Source organism: Engraulis encrasicolus, chromosome 13 (genome assembly GCF_034702125.1).
Source record: "Engraulis encrasicolus isolate BLACKSEA-1 chromosome 13, IST_EnEncr_1.0, whole genome shotgun sequence".
Classification (NCBI taxonomy): Eukaryota; Metazoa; Chordata; class Actinopteri; order Clupeiformes; family Engraulidae; genus Engraulis; species Engraulis encrasicolus.
Window position 1 is genome coordinate 26,545,157 of NC_085869.1, and position 20,554 is coordinate 26,565,710.

The 20,554-nt window shown below is 45.5% G+C and overlaps 1 protein-coding gene across 3 annotated transcripts in view; it reads left to right on the top strand.

Moving 5' to 3' along the window:
- Window positions 1-1,959: 1,959 nt before the first annotated feature.
- tlk1a (tousled-like kinase 1a) overlaps window positions 1,960-20,554 on the top strand; it is a 62,257-nt gene continuing 43,662 nt past the window's right edge. Inside the window, exons 1-2 of one of the 3 annotated variants that reach the window (XM_063213561.1) lie at window positions 1,960-2,059; window positions 2,207-2,346. In XM_063213561.1, the coding sequence (XP_063069631.1) occupies window positions 2,214-2,346 (133 nt within the window). In that variant the 5' untranslated portion in view covers window positions 1,960-2,059; window positions 2,207-2,213. Of the gene's footprint in view, window positions 2,347-20,554 lie in introns of all 3 variants that reach the window. The other 2 variants (XM_063213562.1, XM_063213560.1) reach the window with 2 other exon arrangements.

Consider the following 20,554-nt stretch of genomic DNA (forward strand, 5'->3'; position numbering starts at 1 on the left):
TTTGGTGCATGACATTTATTTTTGTACATACATTTTCATTCGAGAGGGTTGTAGCTTTCATATGAGTGACTTCTGAAGCCAGGTGATTCATTGAAAGTCAGGTTATTAGCTGTTATTCCAAACAGATGGGTTGGCGACAACTCTTTTGGAGGCGAGTGTATATTTATATCTACGTTTCTTTGGTCCAGCTCCAGGGGTGAGAATACGGATATGTGGACTTCAACTACTGCACTCAGCAGCAACATGACTGCCTGTCAAACTCACAAAAATGTATATCCTGATCTACAGAACAAACACATCTCAATCATGAACTTGTATTAATCATTTCAATATTAATATTAGTGTTCTCTTATATTTATACAGTGAGTGATCAAAGTGAAATATTGAATAAAAAGTTTGTTTTTGCAACAATGTCATGACATTATTGTTGTGTTATATCAAACACAAAATAGTTGTGATACTGCACATCTGAAATTATTAATAAAACCTCTTCTCATATTTTTCCTTTTTCATGTAATTGTGCTCTGTATGCTTTGTTCATAAGTATTTTTTCAATTATTAAGGTAGATTGTAGCAGAATAAGCATTACACCTACTGAAATAAGACATCACACAGTAACGGCTCTCTGTTCTATTTCTATTTAACCCATGGTGGAAAATTATGCAAGCAATCGTACGACTTGCACTTTTTTTGTAAACCAGTGGAGAGGGGTTACACTGTCATTAACACAGAATGTTTTATCCATTAGAGTTCTGCAAATGTTTTGGGAGTTACAGTGAGTGCAGTTGTACTGTACATGTCATGCGAGACAAGAGGACTTTTGAACATCAGGCAGTAGTGTAGGCTACATGATTCTGTGTGTTCTGATTATGTGCCTGTGTACAGTATAGCTGCTACTGATAGTCTATGGCTACTGATAGCTATTACATGTGGTAGAAGAATTGCATTGTTTTACGATTCAGCCTCGATTCAGCCTGTCTGTCTCACTTGAAAGGCTGACTGTGCATCCAATTGGGTATATAGGGTTTTCATCTTTTTCCATTTATTTAGAGCAAAGCATACTTTACAGCTTGAAAATGTAGGGTTTTTTGAGTGCCCAATGCAATGAAAGGACAAATTCTAAGGCGGCTGGTGAAAACTGAGGGAGTGTTTGAGTGTGAACTCTGAGTAAATGAAGGTCATCTTTACATCTCCAAAAGAGCCTTGGGCTAGGAGTCTGTGTGCCAGAGGAATGTCAGTATCCAAACGATGGTGTAAAAGCAGTGATTTATCACACTTCTTCACATTAATTCACACATCTTTTCTTTTATATATATTTTTTCAATTGTTTCTTTACTTTTTCCTTTGTTTCTTTCTCTCTTTCTTCCTTCCTTCCATTCATTCATTCTTTCTTTCATTTGACGCAAAGCAAAAGTTACAGAAAGGATGCTGATGATGATAATCATGATTGTATTGGTTGGAGGTCAAACAAGGGGCATGGGTGGTAAGCAGGTAGGATGTAATAATAAGAGGATGTCACTCACTGCACTGCCAGCATCTTCAAATCCCCTGAGGATGACTGGCACAAGTATCACTGCCTCCCTGACCTATTGCCAGCTGTAGCCTATGTGAATGCATCAGTTTGTCTTCAAAGAGAAAACATCCCAGAGGCGTAGCAGGCAGGTGTGTGTGTGTGTGTGTGTGTGTGTGTGTGTGTGTGTGTGTGTGTGTGTGTGTGTGTGTGTGTGTGTGTGTGTGTGTGTGTGTGTGTGTGTGTGTGTGTGTGTGTGTGTGTGTGTGTGTGTGTGTGTGTGTGTGTATTTCCCGTTATGTGTCACATACATTCAACAGCTGGGCTACACACACACGCGCGCGCGTTGTTTTAGCACGTAATGAAATGATGTTTAATGTACGTCATGGAGTTTTCTGCTAGACTTTTTTTCCCTCACCAGAGGGGATGCTGTTTGGGTGTATGTTGAACCTCGCGATATTGTTTGAACAAGCGATGGATGACGCTTAATGTTCATGTTGTAGTTATTCTTACAAGATAATTAGGCACACTGTGCAGAGGCGCACGGAGGTTTGTGTTTAAAAAAAATGTTACATTTAATACTAATCTATAATGCATAGCTATTGATGTATGCATGTTGTGAAGATCTATTGTGGTTTCCGTGCTCAGGTCACTGACAGTGATGCTCGTCTGTGTTTGTTCTGTCGTTCCAAAAAGTAGCTTGATGAGTGTCCAAAGTAACAGTGGAAGTGGTGGAAGTTTAGAGGGGCCGCCATCTTGGTCCCAGCTCACCACGTCCCCAACACCGGGGCTGAATTCTCAGCAACACAGTGCAGCGCAGGCGAAGGCGAAGGAAGGTAACGTAAAATATGTTTTTCTCTAAAGCCTTATCTTTCTTGCATCGTTGAGTGTTTTGCTCTACGTGCGACGGATGGAAAGAAAATATGCCTCAACCGACTTCTACCGAGGCCAGCGAGATCTGTCGGCTAGTTAGCGGGCTAGCAAACTAGCACGGCTGCTACTGTAGTACAGTGCGGCTAGAACTACTCCTGCTAGGTGTCCGTGTAATATGGGGAATCAAATAAAAAAAGAACACCAGTGTGCTAACAGTATTGCTACTGTGAAACTCTTTTGCTGGCGTTGATGACTATAAACGTTTGTTTAGATTGCATGGTTGTTGCTGTGGAAAGATGATGGGAATAGCTTATCCCGCTGTTTAGTTTAACAGCTTTCGAGTAACAGTGGGACTTGGAAACAGTCATGTCAGCCCTCGTACTCGCTAGCAAAGATGTCTGATGACTAAAAAGGGTCGGGTCTCCTGACATCATGGTGGACTTCTGGGTGTTGTTTTGACCAGAGTTATGAGTGATACATTCGGTGAAACTTTTCTGTTTTGGGGGATTAACGGTGATCCACATTGTTGCTTTGTTGTTGGCAATGGTGGTCGGCTACAAAGCTGGGTCGCCTATTTTGGCATGGAGTGGAGATGACACCTTTCCTCCTAATTACGGGGAGCACGGGCTGTCATGCATGCACCCCTTGTGTCGTGATTAGAAGAGGAGTGCTCACGTCAATTGCACCGAATTAATACATCTCATTTTCGAGTAATAATGTTTACAAATGCGGTCGTCATCGTCTTCTCTATTCAGCCTAGTGGATTTGGCAATGTGTCTACCTCCAACTCGCACTTGGCATGGAGTGCCCTACTGTGTGTGCGCTTAAGTGTGTGTGTTCTAATGACGAGTCACGCTGTCAGATGAAGCTCTACTGTCATGATAATGAGTTTACCATGCATGCATCTTGCAAAACATTTGGTATTGTTGACGTACTGCAATGGTGGATTAGATTGACACTTTGTATTCATGTTCAGGAGTGCCAAACATGGAAGGATGTAACTGAACTGAAGGATGTTTTGTACCAGGACAACTTGGATAGATTTATGTGTAACAAAACATCAGAATGTTCTGGCAATGTACTTTTTTTTTCAACTTAACACCTCGTGGCATGGCCTTGTCTTGTAATTCATGATCATACGTATTGTAAAGCGTATAGTTATTATATAGTATAGTGTAATATATAGTTTAACATGTTATAATTTAGTGTATTGTAGCGGTGCAGTGTGCAGGGTAGTAGGCCTGTAATTCATTATTGTAGTGTAACGTGTAGTTTAGCATGTTATAATTGATTGTATCGTAATGGTACGTTGTGCTGCCAAGTGCAGCAGGCCATAAACAGGTGGGCAAGCCCACAGCTGCCTCCCGCAACAGCACAGCACAGCACAGCACACACAGCACAGCTCAGCTCAGCACAGCTAAACTGACATGCCCACTTCCCAGCCAGCCACACTGCATTCTATGGGTTCAACTGCTAGTCTGTGCAGGGGCTTAAAAATGTTGTTGCCTGTAAGTGCACCAAAGAAGACTTATGCAGAATGCCAAAGAAAATGATGCCTCTTCGCTTCTGTGTGTGTGCATGCGTGCGTGCATGCGTGCAGTGCACCCACCTCAAAGCTTGTGTGTGTGTGTGTGTGTGTGTGTGTGTGTGTGTGTGTGTGTGTGTGTGTGTGTGTGTGTGTGTGTGTGTGTGTGTGTGTGTGTGTGTGTGTGTGTGTGTGTGTGTGTGTGTGTGGTTTTGTGAAAGAGGGAGGGAGGCGAAGGTAGGGAGAAGAATCAGATGTGTGTGTGTTTGAGAGAGAGAGAGAGAGAGAGAGAGAGAGAGAGAGAGAGAGAGAGAGAGAGAGAGAGAGAGAGAGAGAAAGCGAGAGTTATCCTTAAATCTGAAAACATAATTTATTTTTTTCCATTTCTTCACTGTCTGTTCTGCCCTCATCTTCTTCCTTTTTTGTTTGTTTGTTGTGTTTGTTTGTTTGTTTGTTTATTTGTTTGTGTTGCCTATGTATTTAGAAGGGCATGGGCCTGCAGCATTTGCAGGGGAGTCACGTCTCTCTGTGCTCACTCCTCTATCAGTTGATAGTCAGGCTTTGGGATGAATCTGTGCATGTCACCTCTGGCTCACTGAAAAGCCCAGGATGAATAATTTATCCCTCCTTCCTTCAGCCTTTCACCTGTGTGTGTGTGTGTGTGTGTGTGTGTGTGTGTGTGTGTGTGTGTGTGTGTGTGTGTGTGTGTGTGTGTGTGTGTGTGTGTGTGTGTGTGTGTGTGTGTGTGTGTGTGTGTGTGTGTGTCTGTGTGTGTGTGTGTGTACCCGGCCCAGGTCCTAAACCAAATGGTCATTCCCAACCCCACAGTCTGTTATTTACTTCACCAGCTATTCAGCAGTCTGCAGCTCATTCTCTCTCTCTCTCTCTCTCTCTCTCTCTCTCTCTCTCTCTCTCTCTCTCTCTCTCTCTCTCTCTCTCTCTCTCTCTTCTTCTCCCTGTCAATTTTTCGTTCTCACTCTCCCGCTCCATTCTCTCTTCCTCTTACTTTTGCTTTCTCTGACTGACTCTCTCTCTCTCTCTCTCTCTCTCTCTCTCTCTCTCTCTCTCTCTCTCTCTCTCTCTCTCTCTCTTTTTCTCCCCCCCCCATGTCTCTGCATTCTGTGTTTCAACGTCTTTAATGTTTCTCATTCTAGCTTTGTCTGTGTCCCTCTGTCTCTGTCTCTGTTGCTCTCTTTCTCTCTCTCTCTCTTTCTCTCTCTCTCTCTCTCTCTCTCTCTCTGTATCCTCTGTGTCTGGCTGCCATTTTGTGAGTGCAGGCCCGTGGCCCCTCATCAACCATGTTGTTGTGGCGGTGTGGTAAGAAGGTTAGCTGCCGCCGCCACCACTCCCCTGCCTGACACCGAGGCGGTCGCCACGGCTACCACACGCTGCCAGGATTGAACGGTGGAAACTTTTGCCTATTGCCTGACTTGCTGATTGGCTGGTGATAAGCACGAGGCCCCTGTCAGAACAGCTATTGGCCGTTTTGAGGATGACTGACAGGTGCCGTTGGTGACGGACGAACACGCCCCACCAATGCTGTGGGTTCTCTCCCTGGCTAGGCTATCTTTAGCCAAACTGTCCTTGTGTGAGGGAGCGTTGATACAGGATCGCTATGACAACCCAGAGGGAGGGAGAAAGGGAAGGAGGAGTGCTAGAGTGTTGTTGAATGACAGTCTCTTTATCAGCGTGTACGAGTGTGTGGCACAAGTGGCCGTGGCAGGGACCGCCTTATCTGGGGTCAGATGGAGCCTCTTGGCTGAAGAGTTTTGTCACTCACATCGGTGGCAGGGAAGTCGACAGGGGTGGGAGTACAAAGGGGTCTGTCGTCCCGGGCCCAGGGAGAGGTGGGGCCGACTATCGGGTCTCCATGACCTTGAGTGTGGGGGCCTATCGGGTGACTTTGTCCTGGGCCCAACCAGCGACCCTGCTGGTGGCCGCACACTGTACTGGAGAACCAGTAAGTTAATTGATTTGGGTTTTATCAGGCTCTTATAGGTCTGGAGTGAAGTGCTGAACTGAAATTCTTGCTGGGAAAATACCAAATAAACCAACACTGTGTGCAGAATAACCAACTGACATGGTGGCCACAGATAGAGTCACGTGGACACAACTAGAAACAATGCACATCTTTACATCAACTAGCTCCAATTAAAGTTATTTCTGTCAGATCCACTCCAGTCAAAAATGAGACGGGAAACAGAGATATATTTCAGAAGCTTTATTTCTGAATGCATACATTTGTGTTTGGGGGTATGGCTCTGTTCGGAGGAAGTTCCCCGGCTTCTCCATGAGCTCCATGGAAGCCAATACAGGGAACAGCAGCATCCTCAGGTGGAGTGCCTTCCATTTAGCTGGAAAGGCAAAATACCCCCTAGAACAGAGCAGGCAACAACAACAACATGACATTGTTTGACAACGATTAGTCTGGTGGGGCAGGGGAGGTGGTGGGAGCAAAACAAGCAGCAAAAAACAATGACAGGAAAACAAATTCGGTAGTTTAAATAAAGCGCGCCAAATGTCAGCATCCAATTGCGAGCTGCAGCTGATTAACCAAAGCGCAGCTGATTAGTGGAGAGTTGTATGGGTTGGGTCGGCGTCAGCCAATAGGCAAAAGGGCGCGTTGACTACGTGGTCTGCCAGAACTAACGCAGGTTGCTCGATTTGTTCAGCGATGGGCCCTATGTTTTGAGTCAGAGTGACTGGGTTATACTCTTAGAATCTCTGTCCTTGAGGATTCTAGATGAGGAAGTCCTTGAGGATTCTAGAATGGCAAATGGCAATTCTAGAATGTCTAGACTTCCTTCAATCACATCAATAGCCACATCTACTGGGAAGAGGTTCAAGTTCCTGTTTGCTGTTAATCATATTGCTCAGTATAGTGTGTATATATTATCATTGTTATTACCTGGTTGTATCCACTTCAACAAGTGAATGCAACAAGAGCCATCAGATATGGCAACCTGCCCCCCCCTGACCAATGCTAGATGCACTTGATGTTGTGGCTGGCACCCCCTGCAGACGACCCAGACACACTGCGGCCGGACAAACATATAGAGACAACGTCATTCCTCTCTCTGTCTGTCTCTCTCTCTCTCTCTCTCTCTCTCTCTCTCTCTCTCTCTCTCTCTCTCTCTCTCTCTCTCTCTCTCTCTCTCTCTCTCTCTCTCTCTCTCTCTCCTGCTTTCTCTCTCTCTCTCTCTCTCACTCGCTCTCTGTGCTCTCCTGCTTTCTCTATTGTTTCTCTTTTTCTCTGTCTGCTCCCTCCCTCTCTCTCTCTCCTTTTTCCCTCCTCTCTCTTTCTCCTCTACCCACCCCCCCCTCTCTCTCTCACTCTCTCTCTCTCTTTGTCTCTTGTGAGATTGCTAGGGCCAGAGTCCTTCATCAAAAGCAAATGATCACCTGAGTCAGCAGCCTGTGGTGTGGAGGCCGGGATGATATAGATCCTGCTGAGAGATTAAGACCTGGCCAGGATTTTTTTGCTCCCACTTTAACGTAACGTTTCGGGTGAACACCCTTCTTCAGACGTTAGAGAAAAAGGAATGGAATGGAAAGGAGAAATGGAAAGATGGAGAATAGTGGTCATTGAGAGAGAGACAGAGGTTGTGTGTGTGTGTATCTGTATCTGGATCTGAGGGGCATGACGTAGTGATTTGTTATTGATCTCTTCCCTCCTCCATAAGCCTGCTGCGTCACCATCACATCCCTGTGATAAAACACACACACACACAGACACAGACACAGACACACACACACACACACACACACACACACCTCACGTCTGCTCATTAGGCAGGATGGAGCGATGACAAGAGATGGGAGGAACAGTCTGCTTTCTCACTCATTTCCCATAGGAAACTAGCCTGATACACACACACACACGCACACGCATGCACGGGCTAAAATGTGTGAGAACTAAGGGTCGACCGATATATCGGCCGGCCGATATATCGGGCCGATATTTGCGTATATTAAGTTTATCGGTATCGGCCGATACGCAGGCGTTTTTTGCCGATAAGCCCACCCCGAGATTTTGACTACAGACGGGCAGCTATGTGTTGCTGGCAGACCCGCAGCACGCTGCTGCGTCACCCCTCCCCCTCTCATTGAGTAAAGTAAACAGCCTTGCAGGCTGCCACAAAGTTTTAGACTTTCAGACGCATAATATTTTAATGTGGACACTGAATGACAAGGCATGTGCATGCAATAGGCCTAAAGGGAGAATGTTTCAGCTCCATCCATTTTCTGTACTAATTTTAATTCCCTGGTTCATTATCCAGTCAATAATCACCACCATTTGCCATCTTTTACCTACTGTTGTAACTGTCCACCGTGTCTAATTTCCACCGCCTTTCAAAACGTGCATTTCATACCGTCATTCATTTATCAACTTCAATCTATTAGCGACATCTAATAGGTAGCAAACACCACATGCAAACTGGCTAAATTAAAATATTGTAAACCATTTCTGTAGCATTTAACCAACCAGCTCTTCCAACGAGGGTAAACTACTGTTTTTATTTCCCTGGTTCATTGTTCAGTCATTTATCACCCCCATTTGCCATAACTCTTACCTAGCGTTGTAACGAGTGCCTTCCAGCATGTTTCAGTGTACATTTCCACCGCGATTCAAAACGCGCATTTCGTAGCGTCATTCATTTATCAACTTCCATCTGTTTAGCGATCTCCAATGAGTAACAAACATCAATGGCAAACTAGCTATTTCAATTCATAGAAGTTTATTTGGTTAGAAATACTGTGTAACAGTTCTGTAACATTTAAAGTGGAAATGAAGCACTGACAACTATTATCATTTTTTGGCGGCTTATTTATTTTCATAAACGAATGGATGTTCATTGAACTGCACTTTTAAGTAGTTTTGCTGAAAAATGACATGTTATTACCGAGTTTCGCCACAAGGGCGCAGCCATGTTCGCCGCCTACGTAACGCGAATGGTAGAACTTGGTGGCTAATGTAGCCTTCCATTCACTTAACGTTAGCGTGTGCTAACTACAGCGCTAACTGACTCTAATCGTGGCAGTAAAATTGAAGAAGGACGAGGGGTTCATTTTACATTGTCCCTGGGTTTTCTATGTTATATACCTACTATCTGATGAAAGAGAAATGCCAAGTGTCATTATCACTTTGTGTCAAAAAGCCTTTGCTACGATCATGGTGGGATAGCTGCAGCCATCCACCCATTGCATCCACCATAGGACAGGAGTCAGGACTGGGGCTGCTCGATCTCATAGGTTTGTAGTGACAGACCGTCACCAATAACGTCTTTTTCCTGCATTGTTGGACGCTAATCTGAAAGCCCATGTCTTTAAGTTGGCTATGTGGTTCAATTCAGTAATAGAAAATAACTTGCAAAATTGGCGGAAGTTTGGAAAGCTTTGTGAAGGGAAGGGACGCAGCCTGTGTGTGTGGCTATCCCATCCCCTCTCTCGTCTCGCTCTCGGAGTTGGAGGAGCTTTGGGGATTTGAAGTTGATGCCACGGGAAATGACACGTTAAACTATCATGGCCTACATTAAGTTATGGCATGCTTAAAGTAGCTGCATCTATTGTAGTAAATTATTATGTTATTGAAGTCGCGGATGCATCCTCAAACTGGCTGGAATAGTGTTGTTGCCGTGGATAATTGTTGACTGGATCACATCGTTAAACGTGGGCACAGACTTCAAATTTATTCAGGTGCTTGGAAAATGTTGGCGAAATCATCGGAAGATGAAGGCAGGGAGCTGCGACGTTGCACGACATCGCACGATTATGAATGATCATGTTGGCTCATACCAAAATGTGTTAGCGACTTGTCACCTTAGCAAAAAAAAGCTGCTTGTTTACCTGTGGTTCATGTGATGGGATGTCTTGTCTGCCTTCATGCCTCATATTTGTTCTGTCCCACCCAAACACGTATTCTTGCTTCATTTGGGTTAAGCAAATAAGCTCATAATCAGCCACGCAAGTCCCAAATGTTTAATTCACTACTATCATAACAGCATTAGAATAGGAGACTACCATTCGCGTGACGTCACCCGCTGTTGGTTGGAAACGTTAACAGAAGCGTTACGTGTTTGTGCTTTATTTTTTTATTAACGGCTTAAATTTCAGACTTCAAAAAAATATATATATTTGCTGGCTTATCTTACTGGTGTTATAGACCCCTATATTAGGTCACTGCTTCATTTCCACTTTAACAGACCAGATCACCGGCATGCTGCCACTTCCTCGTTCAGCAACAAGTGAATGTTCCAATCTGTGTAAAATAGAGGGGTGTCCGCCGTTTGACGGACCAAACCATTTTGAACAGGGGTGTTTTTGCTGGTGGGATTCTTTGCAATGTATTTTATAATATGATAATAAGAACATGGTTTTACTTGTCTATGTGTTTTGTTTGCATTTCTTTGGTTTGTTATTTTGGGCTTTTGTTTGTTATTTAGTTGATTTTATTTTTTTTGGCCATAGTAAATCAAGTACACCTATAGGCCCTACAGGTGAAAAAATAGGCATAAATATTTAAACCCATAATAATCTTGTGGTCATCCCCAACATTTTTCAAATTTACAGTCAAGCTCTATGCTATTGTACCACTGTCAAGCCACAGTCCTTTGAATTTTTAATGCCTTATGTATACCTTTTTAGGTGGCTATAATGAAAAACCTGAAAAACTAGTTGCTCAGTGTGCTTTGTAGGCCTACATGACAGTTATTTTCCTGTTATTCGTGTTATGGTGTGATGAAAAGGTGATGGGATAGGATTTTTTTTTTAAAATGATACAGTACTGATTTTTGTCATTTTTAACACTTTTTAATAATATCGGCATCGGTGTATCGGGTATCGGAAATCGGGTATCGGCCAAGGGTGATGGAGAAAATATCGGTATCGCATCGGCCATTAAAAAACCTGTATCGGTCGACCCCTAGTGAGAACACACACACACACACACACACACACACACACACACACACACACAGGCTAAAATGTGTGAAGACAGGTGTCTGTAGGCCAGTTTTGCACTTGATGGTGGTGAGGAGCAGGATATCACTGTTGTCAGTCACTAGCGTTCTCTCTCTCTCTCTCTCTCTCTCTCTCTCTCTCTCTCTCTCTCTCTCTGCTAAGTACACCATAATGCAGCATAGGTATAATTAACACCCATCTCATATGATTTGCCCTGTAACAACAGTCCAGTACACACACACACACACACACACAGTCACACACAGACACACACAGACACACACAGTCGCGACGTACACACGTGTGGGTGTGGTGGTTTGTCCTGGTCCCCACCTCTCTAGGTGTGAGTGTGTGAGTGAGTGAGTGAGTGAGTGAGTGAGTGAGTGAGTGAGTGAGTGAGACATGTTAACGCATTTGCATGTCGGCATGTGTCTTCGTTTACAGACTTGTTTACTTGTTTTTGTTTATTTTTAATCCCAACGTCACCAGCATGCCACAGGTTGGGGGGGGGGGGGGGGGGGGGGGTGAGGGGGGGGAGAGGGGTGTAGTGCTTTGGATGGGGGGGGGGGTATGGATCGCTTGTCGTCATGACACTCAAATGACATTTCTCAGGTTACCATGACGCCTGCTGGGGTCTTGACTCGCCCGACTTAAAGATGGAACACACACCAACACACACGCACACATACGACACCCTACAGACACGTACAGTACACACACACACACACACACACACACTCGCCTTGGACCGAAGACCGCAGGGATGAGACACGCACGTACACAAACAAGCACACATACACCCACACACACACAGGGGTGTATATATGTGTGTGTGTGTGGGTGGGTGTTAGGGCTGGGCGATATGACGAGACATATCGTGAGGACGAGAGAAACGTGTCTATCGTGACCTTTCTCATCTATCGTTTATATCGTGATATATATATAAAAAAAACATTATTACAGCTATTAATACACATTTTAATATAGTTTCACCTCATAATATAGCCATTTTATGATTGTAAACATGTGCAAAAAATAATTTTAAAACTACTTGTGGGCCAAACTGGCTATTTTATTGTTTTACTCCCATGATTTCTTTCTGGTCGTATGCTGTCGAGAGAGCGCACGCAGCCTACTCAGTCTGTTTGACTCAAACTTTGAGTCTGCAGTCACTCCTCGGTTGGCGCCCCCTAGAGTGAAGTACCCGGAAAAGTGTCTTTGCCACTGCCTTGCCAGCTAACGTGACGAGCACCGGGCAGCAAGCGTGCGAATCATGGCTGAAAAAAGGCGTTGGACAACTTACCAAAACTGAGCCAACTAGATGCTGCGGTGAAGTTTGGCATTCCTACCGGCGTTGTTTTGTAGATTCTGAGCACGAGACTTCCCCCCCGAGCCCCCCTCCCCCTTGCGCTTCTGTGAAGCGCATCTCTCCTACACAACCTCTGCTTTGCAATGGATCTCGAAAGTAATGGAATTGACACGTTCCGTACGACGCACTATGGGCTACACATTTTGGCCGGTGATGAAAACAGTTATAAAGCCCTTCGTGCACTTTCACTGGGACTTCTCGTGAGCACATCATTCTCTGAAATGTTTAACTTGACCCTCTGTAGCCTACTTGGAAATCCACCACCATTTTTCAGCAGAGGTAGGCTAAAAGTTAAAGTGACACGATGCTATGATGCTGCGCATGCCATTGAGTCCCAAACAGTTAGGTTTGACTTCTGGGCATGAAACGGTTTTGCAAATGCAATGCCCTTTGTTGTGTTCACTGATATATTGGTAAAAATACAACAAACAGAATTGTTCCTCGACAGCAACCAGCGTGAGTCAAGTGATTATTGGGAAGCAACGTGGTTGGGGACAACGCTGGTGGCGGGGACGACAGCAAGCAATAGGCTATTGCGTGCTGTTTATAACAAGTTCTTACATAGGCTATTCACAAACATTTTCAGCTTTGTTCAGTTTCATATTAGGCCTACTGGTATTTTGTAACATTAAGTAGGCCTATTTAAAATGCGCTAATATAATTTACTGACTAATTACAGTCATTTTTTGTCAGACCTTTTGTCCAGTCACATTTTATTTTGCCAGTCATTCATGCCAATGTCTGGCCATAGTTGGCTGACGTGAACCTTGCTGTTTATGGCCGCAATTTGCTCATCTGTGGTGTTCTTGGTTCGTGGGACTCTCACATTGGGAAATGAGATGACTGGTGAAAACAGGCGATGAAAGATTTTTTTCGACCCTGTCCGTCAAACTGGCTGACTATGTTTTTTGTTTTGTTTTTTTAAGGCTATATCGTGATACATATCGCTATCGTGATATAAAATAATCCATATCGTGATATACATTTTTGTCCATATCGCCCAGGCCTAGTGGGTGTTGTCACTACCTGGCTAGTTTGGTACTATTCCCATGGCCACACACACACACCTTGGACCTTGGACTCCGGGGTATGGCACGCACACCAACACCCAGCCCCCAGGGGACCCATTCACACCCCAACACCTGTTAGTCCAGGGCCTTGATCCAAATAAGACACTGTAATCATAAGAGCATCACAATTTTAGCATCTGCTAAGGAGGTTATGCATTCGGTCGCGTTTGTTTGTTTATCTGTTTGCTTGTCGTTTTGTTTATCAGCAGGATAACTCAAAAAGTCATCAATGGATTTGTATGAAACTTTGTGGAGTTGTGGGGGGAGCGCTTCACTCGCATCACTACGCAGGGAAGTTGGTCTCGAGGCATAAATCACCCTTTACTCCACAAAAAGAAGGCAGAAAGACATCAACTTTTTAAAAAGGGTGTAACATAGTCAAATGTTCAATCAAACAGCTTCCTTGGCGGAGGTCTGCGCTCTCTGAGTGTATTTCTAGTTGGTTTGGTTCTGAAATTGTTACATTTGTTCATCAATTTCTAGCAGGGGTGAAGCACCCTTTGCCACGCAGCATGACCTGTAAGTTGACCGCTGCAGTTCGCTTCTGTGGTTAATAGGGCTGTAACGACGCACTGAACTCACGATTCAGTTCGTATCACGATTTTTGACCTTCGGTTCCATACACCCCACGATTTCTAAAATGTATCTCATTTGAAGCCTGGAAGCACCATCACATTAGCCTTGGTCTCACTGCAGGGCCAGCCCCGGGCTGGCCCGGACAAAAGCGGGCTGACGGTGATCTCATCAAAAGGGGGCTAGGTGCTAAAGATGGCCGCCGGGCCAGGTTGTGGGGCTAAGGGCCGCTTTCCCTGGCCCGTCGAATTCGATGGGCCAGCAAGCACCGCTGAGGCTCGGAGGCGGGGTCAACCTCGGGCGATATAGCCCACGTGCGATATAGCCTACCAGACCTTCGGCGATAATAGCGCAAAAGCTAAATAAGCCGACATAAATGTCATGTGTGAGTATTTGTGAGACACTTTTTATTGGTGTCCAGTGGAAAGCATGCCAAATCACGATAATGGCACAAGAGTTGGCGGCTAAAAGCAGAAAAAAGCCGACATGACTTAGCTATGACATCCCAAGTTTAAGTGTGTGGTGCCCATGATGCCCTGATAACAACAAAAAAGTTATGTTGGCTAAATAACTTTAAAAACACAAACAGAAGTGCCAAAGTTGCATCTTATGAAATTATGCCATAAGAAAGCCAAACACCCCAAACTAATAATTTGCCCAGAATTTAGCGATAAGTCCCCCTGTGCTTTCACGCCATGGTGAATCTAAGCTAAAGAGTCCTAATCTAAAAGATATATAGGTCTAAATATATAAATAACCAGCGATCTCCTTCTCCTACAGACATGTGTTAGGGCTTGTTCGAAAGCTGAGATTCTTAGCTTTTTACAGTTTTTTACGGAACGTTTTTATGTTCTTTCATTCAAAAGTTATTAAACTGTAAGCGGCCGCTGTTGCAAGTGAAAAAATAGCGCTTTCCAACTATTTTTTTTATCTCGTCATTTTTTCCTAACAGCCAGCGATCTCCTTAACCTAGACCTACAGACATGTGTTAGGGCTTGTTCGAAAGCTGAGATTCTTAGCTTTTTACAGTTTTTTACGGAACGTTTTTATGTTCTTTCAATCCACAGTTATTTAACCTTAAGCGGCCGCTACTTCAAGTAAACAATGGCGTTATTCTCCAGCCGGATAGAGAGGAAATCTGTTTTGTCGCTGTGTTCTTTGTTCCCTCGAATTAAACCGACGGTCTAAATAGGCTACATTTGTACGTCCCCAACACAAGACCAGTTCTTTCTAAGTTAGCTCTTTTCATGGAAAAACATGTTTTTCATGCGTCTTTGTCTTCTTAACATGCGCTGCGTCCCATACAGCTTCTGAATCGACAACTTTGCCATGTAATAAAACTGTTCTTGAAAGGCAAGCCATTTTCTTTGCAGTTCTTGTCGTCTTTGTCCGTAGGCTACGAGCCAAACGGCGACCTGCTCCAGCAGAGTTTGCTCAATTTTCTTATCCTTCTTTGTCGTTGTTCTGTTGTTGTCCTTCTGTGATTTGGGGCGAAAGTGGGCTATGCCCGACTGACGTTTCACAAACAAGGCGTGTACCTGAATGTGCCTGGGGTCGGCTATGAGTCCGATCAGGCAAAAAATGGCCCGGGGCCGGCAGCTCCGAGCCGGCCACTCTCCTGAGCCCCGGGCGGCCCCGGGCCGCTGAAGCGCGGTAATGAGACCAAGGCTATTGTTATGGTTGTTTTCTGGACTGAAGGATAGCAATACTTTGAAAGGGCGTCTCACGATACTGCCTCCTTACATCACTACAGTATCATGACTTGTTACAGCCCTTGTGGTGAAGTGTTTTACTGTGTCCTTGTAAACCGTGAGCAATTGGTAGTCCTCCTAAAAGCAGAGCCCTGCATTTTTGTTTTACCGGGAGATTTAAGCCGGAGACCCTTTTATTAGGAGCTTTATGATCTACTCTGAGCTGACGTCCATGTGGTAGGTAGTGCGTGTGTGTTCAGTCAATATGTTTTCATGCATGGAGCTGATGTGGTGCTGCTGCATTCTCACTTGAACTGTAGTGCACTTGCGTGCCTTCTTGTGTGCGTGCGCCTGCGTTCGTGCGTGCGTTTCTATTTTAGAAAATTATTTCAAGGCCGACTTAGAATCCCCTCAGGGCCCCGGCCCACAATTTGAGAATCACTGCCATGGAGTATCTCTCTCACATCCGCCCCATCCCTCCCTTTCCCTTCACCAGAGGCTTACTCTGCCCCCCTTTCTACCTGTGCCCCCATCTCCCTCTGCCTCCCTCTCTCTGTCTCCCTTTGCCTCTCTCTCTCTCTCTCTCTCTCTCTCTCTCTCTCTCTCTCTCTCTCTCTCTCTCTCTTTCTCTCTCTCCTTCCGCCTCCCTCTCTCCCTCTGCCTCTCAGTCTCTCCCCCCACTCTCCCTCCCTCTCTCTCCTTCTGCCTCCCCCTCTCTCTCTCTCTCTCTCTCTCTCTCTCTCTCTCTCTGTCTCTCTGTCTCCCCTTGCCTCTCTCACTCTCTCCCTTTGTCTCTCTGTCTGCTGTTTTTGTCTCTTTGCTGTCTCTGTCACACTCTTTTTCTCGACTACCTCTGCTCACCCCTCCCTCCATCTCTCTTCCTTCAACTCTTCCCCATTCATTGTTGTTTTTTTCCTTTCTCTCACACACAATCCCTCTCCTACATCTCAACCTCCATCCATCCATCTCTCTCTCTCCTTGTCTCTCCCTCATTATCTCCCTTTCTCCTTACCTCTCCTTTCCTCCTTACCTCTCCTTTCCTCTTGCCTCTTCATTTCCATCTCTCTTTCACTCTCTCCTCCCCTGTCCTCCTCCATCTCTCCCTCTTGCTCTCATTTGTTTCATCTTCTCTCTCTTTTTTTCCCTCTCATCATTTCCCTCTGTATTTCATCTCTCTGGCCACTCAGTGCTCTCTTGCTGTCTCTCTTCCCGTCTTCTTCTTCTTCTTCTTCTTCTTCTTCTTCTCCCCCCCGCCCTCTCTCTCTCATTTTCTTTTCGTATCATTGGATACTTCATCCCTCTCTCCCTCAGTATTCCTCTCATTCTCTAATCATCTCTTTCATTATCTCTCATCCATTCCAGACATCTCTCTCTCTCTCTCTCTCTCTCGAAATATGACATTTAAATGCAAAAACACATTTTTACGTTTTGGTATACAACGCATGGGCGTGAAAAATGTATTATTACGTCGTCTGTACTCGATGTGTTAAGCTTAAGTCTATTTACACAAGTGCTATTACAAAGTGGTAATTGGAACGCTTAAGCAGACTAAATATGCACAGTAGAAAGTGTCTGTGTCATTGATGGGTGTTTGTGTTTTGCGTGTACAAATCTGCAGGCGACTCCACTTATCCTTACGTCATCAGCTGTCTTAGCAGCACCATCATCAATGGCAGAGAGAGAGAGAGAGAGAGAGAGAGAGAGAGAGAGAGAGAGAGAGAGAGAGAGAGAGAGAGAGAGAGAGAGAGACAGGAGAGAGAGAGAGAGAGAGAGAGAGAGAGAGAGAGAGAGAGAGAGAGAGAGAGAGAGAGAGAGAGAGAGAGAGAGAGAGAGAGAGAGAGAGACTGTCCAGGTGATCCCCACAGGACCAAGGCCCAGTTTCTCCTCTGCACCGCCGTGTGTGTGCACGCCTGTGTCTCCAAGCTTGATAATGACGCCAGGCTTAGGTCCCAGAAGGTCTCAGACCCAAACGGGAATCTCCCTCACGCCCACATCCCCCACACCTGAACAAAAAGCCATTAGCCTGGTGGTCCCAAGTGCCCACCTGGACTCAGCATCCGTGCTCTTTCATGACCCCCACCACACAAACACACACACACACACACACACACACTTGAAACGGAAGAAGCCAGGCCCATGGCTGCAGCTCGGCTCCCGCAGATCAAAGAGCACTCCTGTTCAGAATGCTGGCAGCATTCCAAACGGCCTCCTAGTTCCCTTCCCTCGGAACAGTCTCTGAGGAGCCCATTATGACATCACTCAAACGGAACACTCAGACAGCCTAGGGAGGGTGTAACAGGAGGGCACAGCAGCCCTCACCCTGGGCACTTGGCAACACACAGCCTACTCGGCCACTGTTTCTCAATGTGAAGTGTTCTAGCCTTGCTTCCGACAAACACCGCCATTCCGAGACCAAGTTGCTTTTAGGGGAGCGAGCATACACCTTTGGCATGTCCGGAGCTGGATGACCAGAGAGGTACAAAACCTCCTTCAGGAAAGGAACTCTGCCTTCAGGAGTGGTGATGAGGGGATGTACAGCGCGGCCAGGTCTAGCCTCAAGAGGGGAATCAGACAAGCCAAGGCTGCTTACAGGAAGAAAATAGAGGACTGCTTCCAGAGCCACAACTCCAGGCAGGTGTGGCAGGGCATTCAGCACATCACGAACCACAGACCCAGTACCAAGTCAACAGATTCCGTGGACACCTCATTGGCAGAGGAACTTAACATCTTTTTTGCCCGCTTTGAGGTACAGCCACCTGACACTGCCATCCATAACACACCAGGATACAGCAGTCACTCTCTCGTGCTGGAGGAACAGCAGGTGAGGCGGGTGCTACGGGCAGTGGATCCACGGAAAGCAGCGGGCCCGGATGGTGTCTCTGGACGGGTCCTGAGAGACTGTGCGGCCCAGCTGGCTGGGGTCTTCACTACCATCTTCAACCAGTCCCTGAGCCAGGCTGCTGTCCCCCCCTGCCTGAAGTCCTCCACCATCATCCCGCTCCCCAAAAAGAACACCATCAGTGGACTGAATGACTACCGACCAGTGGCACTCACTCATCATTATGAAGTGCTTTGAAAAACTGGTTCGGGCTCACATCACCTCCTGTCTCCCACCTGGGTTTGACCCTCATCAGTTTGCCTACCGGGCCGGCAGGTCCACAGATGACGCCATCATAACAGCCCTTCATGCTGCTCTGTCCCATCTAGAGCAGCAGGGGAGCTATGCCAGGCTGCTCTTTGTGGATTTTAGCTCGGCATTCAACACTATCCTCCCCAACAGACTGGTGACCAAGTTATTGGACCTGGGGCTGTCACACTCCATCTGTCGGTGGATCCTGGACTTCCTGACAGGCCGCTCCCAGAGGGTAAGAGCTGGCTCCCACCTGTCCTCAGTCATAAACACCAGCACAGGCTCCCCCCAAGGTTGTGTGCTAAGCCCACTCCTGTACACCCTATACACTCACGACTGCACCCCCTCTCTCTCCAGCAATAGTATCATCAAGTTTGCTGATGACACCACTATCGTAGTTCTCATCTCCAAGGGAGACGAAACTGCATACAGGGAAGAGGTGCAGCGTCTATCGGTCTGGTGCAAGGAGAACAACCTGTTCCTAAACATCACAAAAACAAAGGAGTTGATGGTGGACTACAGGAGGACAAAGGCTAACATTCAACCGCTGGTCATCGATGGGGCCTGTGTGGAGAGAGTCTCTGATTTCCGCTTCCTGGGCGTGCATCTGAGGGACGACCTTACTTGGAACACCAACACCACTGCCACCATCAAGAAGGCACAGCAGAGACTGTACTTCCTTAGGGTCTTACGGGCTAACCATCTACCCCAAAGTCTACTGGTGGCCTTCTACCGGAGCTCCATAGAGAGCATCCTAACATACTGTTTATGTGTGTGGTATTCCAGCTGCACAGCAGCGGACAGAAGAGCTCTTCAGAGAGTGGTCAGCACAGCTCAGAAGATCACCAGCTGTCCCCTGCCCTCTTTAGAGGAGTTGTTCTCCTGTCGCTGTCTAAAGAAAGCCAAGCAAATCATCAGAGACCCCTACCATACTGGACATAAACTGTTTGAGCTGCTGCCATCAGGCAGGCGTTACAGGGCTTTGGGTACAAAAACAAACAGGCTAAAAGACAGTTTTTATCCAAAAGCAATCTACACACTTAATTTTGCACAGCTGACTTTTTTCAAATCTGAATTATTTTTATACAGTAAGGTAAGTGTACCCAATAAGCCCATGTACCCTTTAAGCCCACTTTCAACCTTGAGGTCAATTTAAAGAAAGGGAAAAGGTGAATTTTGTTGTTCATCACCCTATCCAATTAAAGGGTTTAGTAACTGACAAAATGTTTTTTATTGCAAACAAATCACATTTTTTATTGTCGAGTTATCCCCGTCCAAGTGAATCCAGTCTCAGGACTACTGACAAGAAGTTGCCTCAAAACTTTACTGTTTTGGGACATGTCAGAAATCATAGAATTTCAGCTAGTTTAAGTAAAATATTTTGAAAATACTTTCATATTTAGTGAACTAAGAGGTAAATGTAATGATTTATATATATACACATGCAGTGTTTTACTAAATTATAGCATTTCCCTTCAAATGGAAAGATGTGTTTTATGAGCGAGCAAACGCCGATATTCTCTTGATACAACCACACACCATCTTTATCTTACTCTACCGCAAGACTTAAGGAGGTTAGGTGTGAATTCTAAGCATATTCCAGTTTGTTTGGCATTGATCTTTATAGAAATGCATCATGAAATGTTTTGTGGAGTTGATTATTTCCATAAAATAGCTTTTTGTATAGGCGGGCTTAATGGGTACTAGGTGGGCTTAAATGGTACACCCCATTGAAATGCATGCAAGTTGGCATGCATGCTAATGAAAAATGCCTTTGAGGGACATAAAACGTGCTGTACAATCTCAAATTGTAGGTCAAAAAGGCGTAATGTAATGAACTAACAATAATCAAT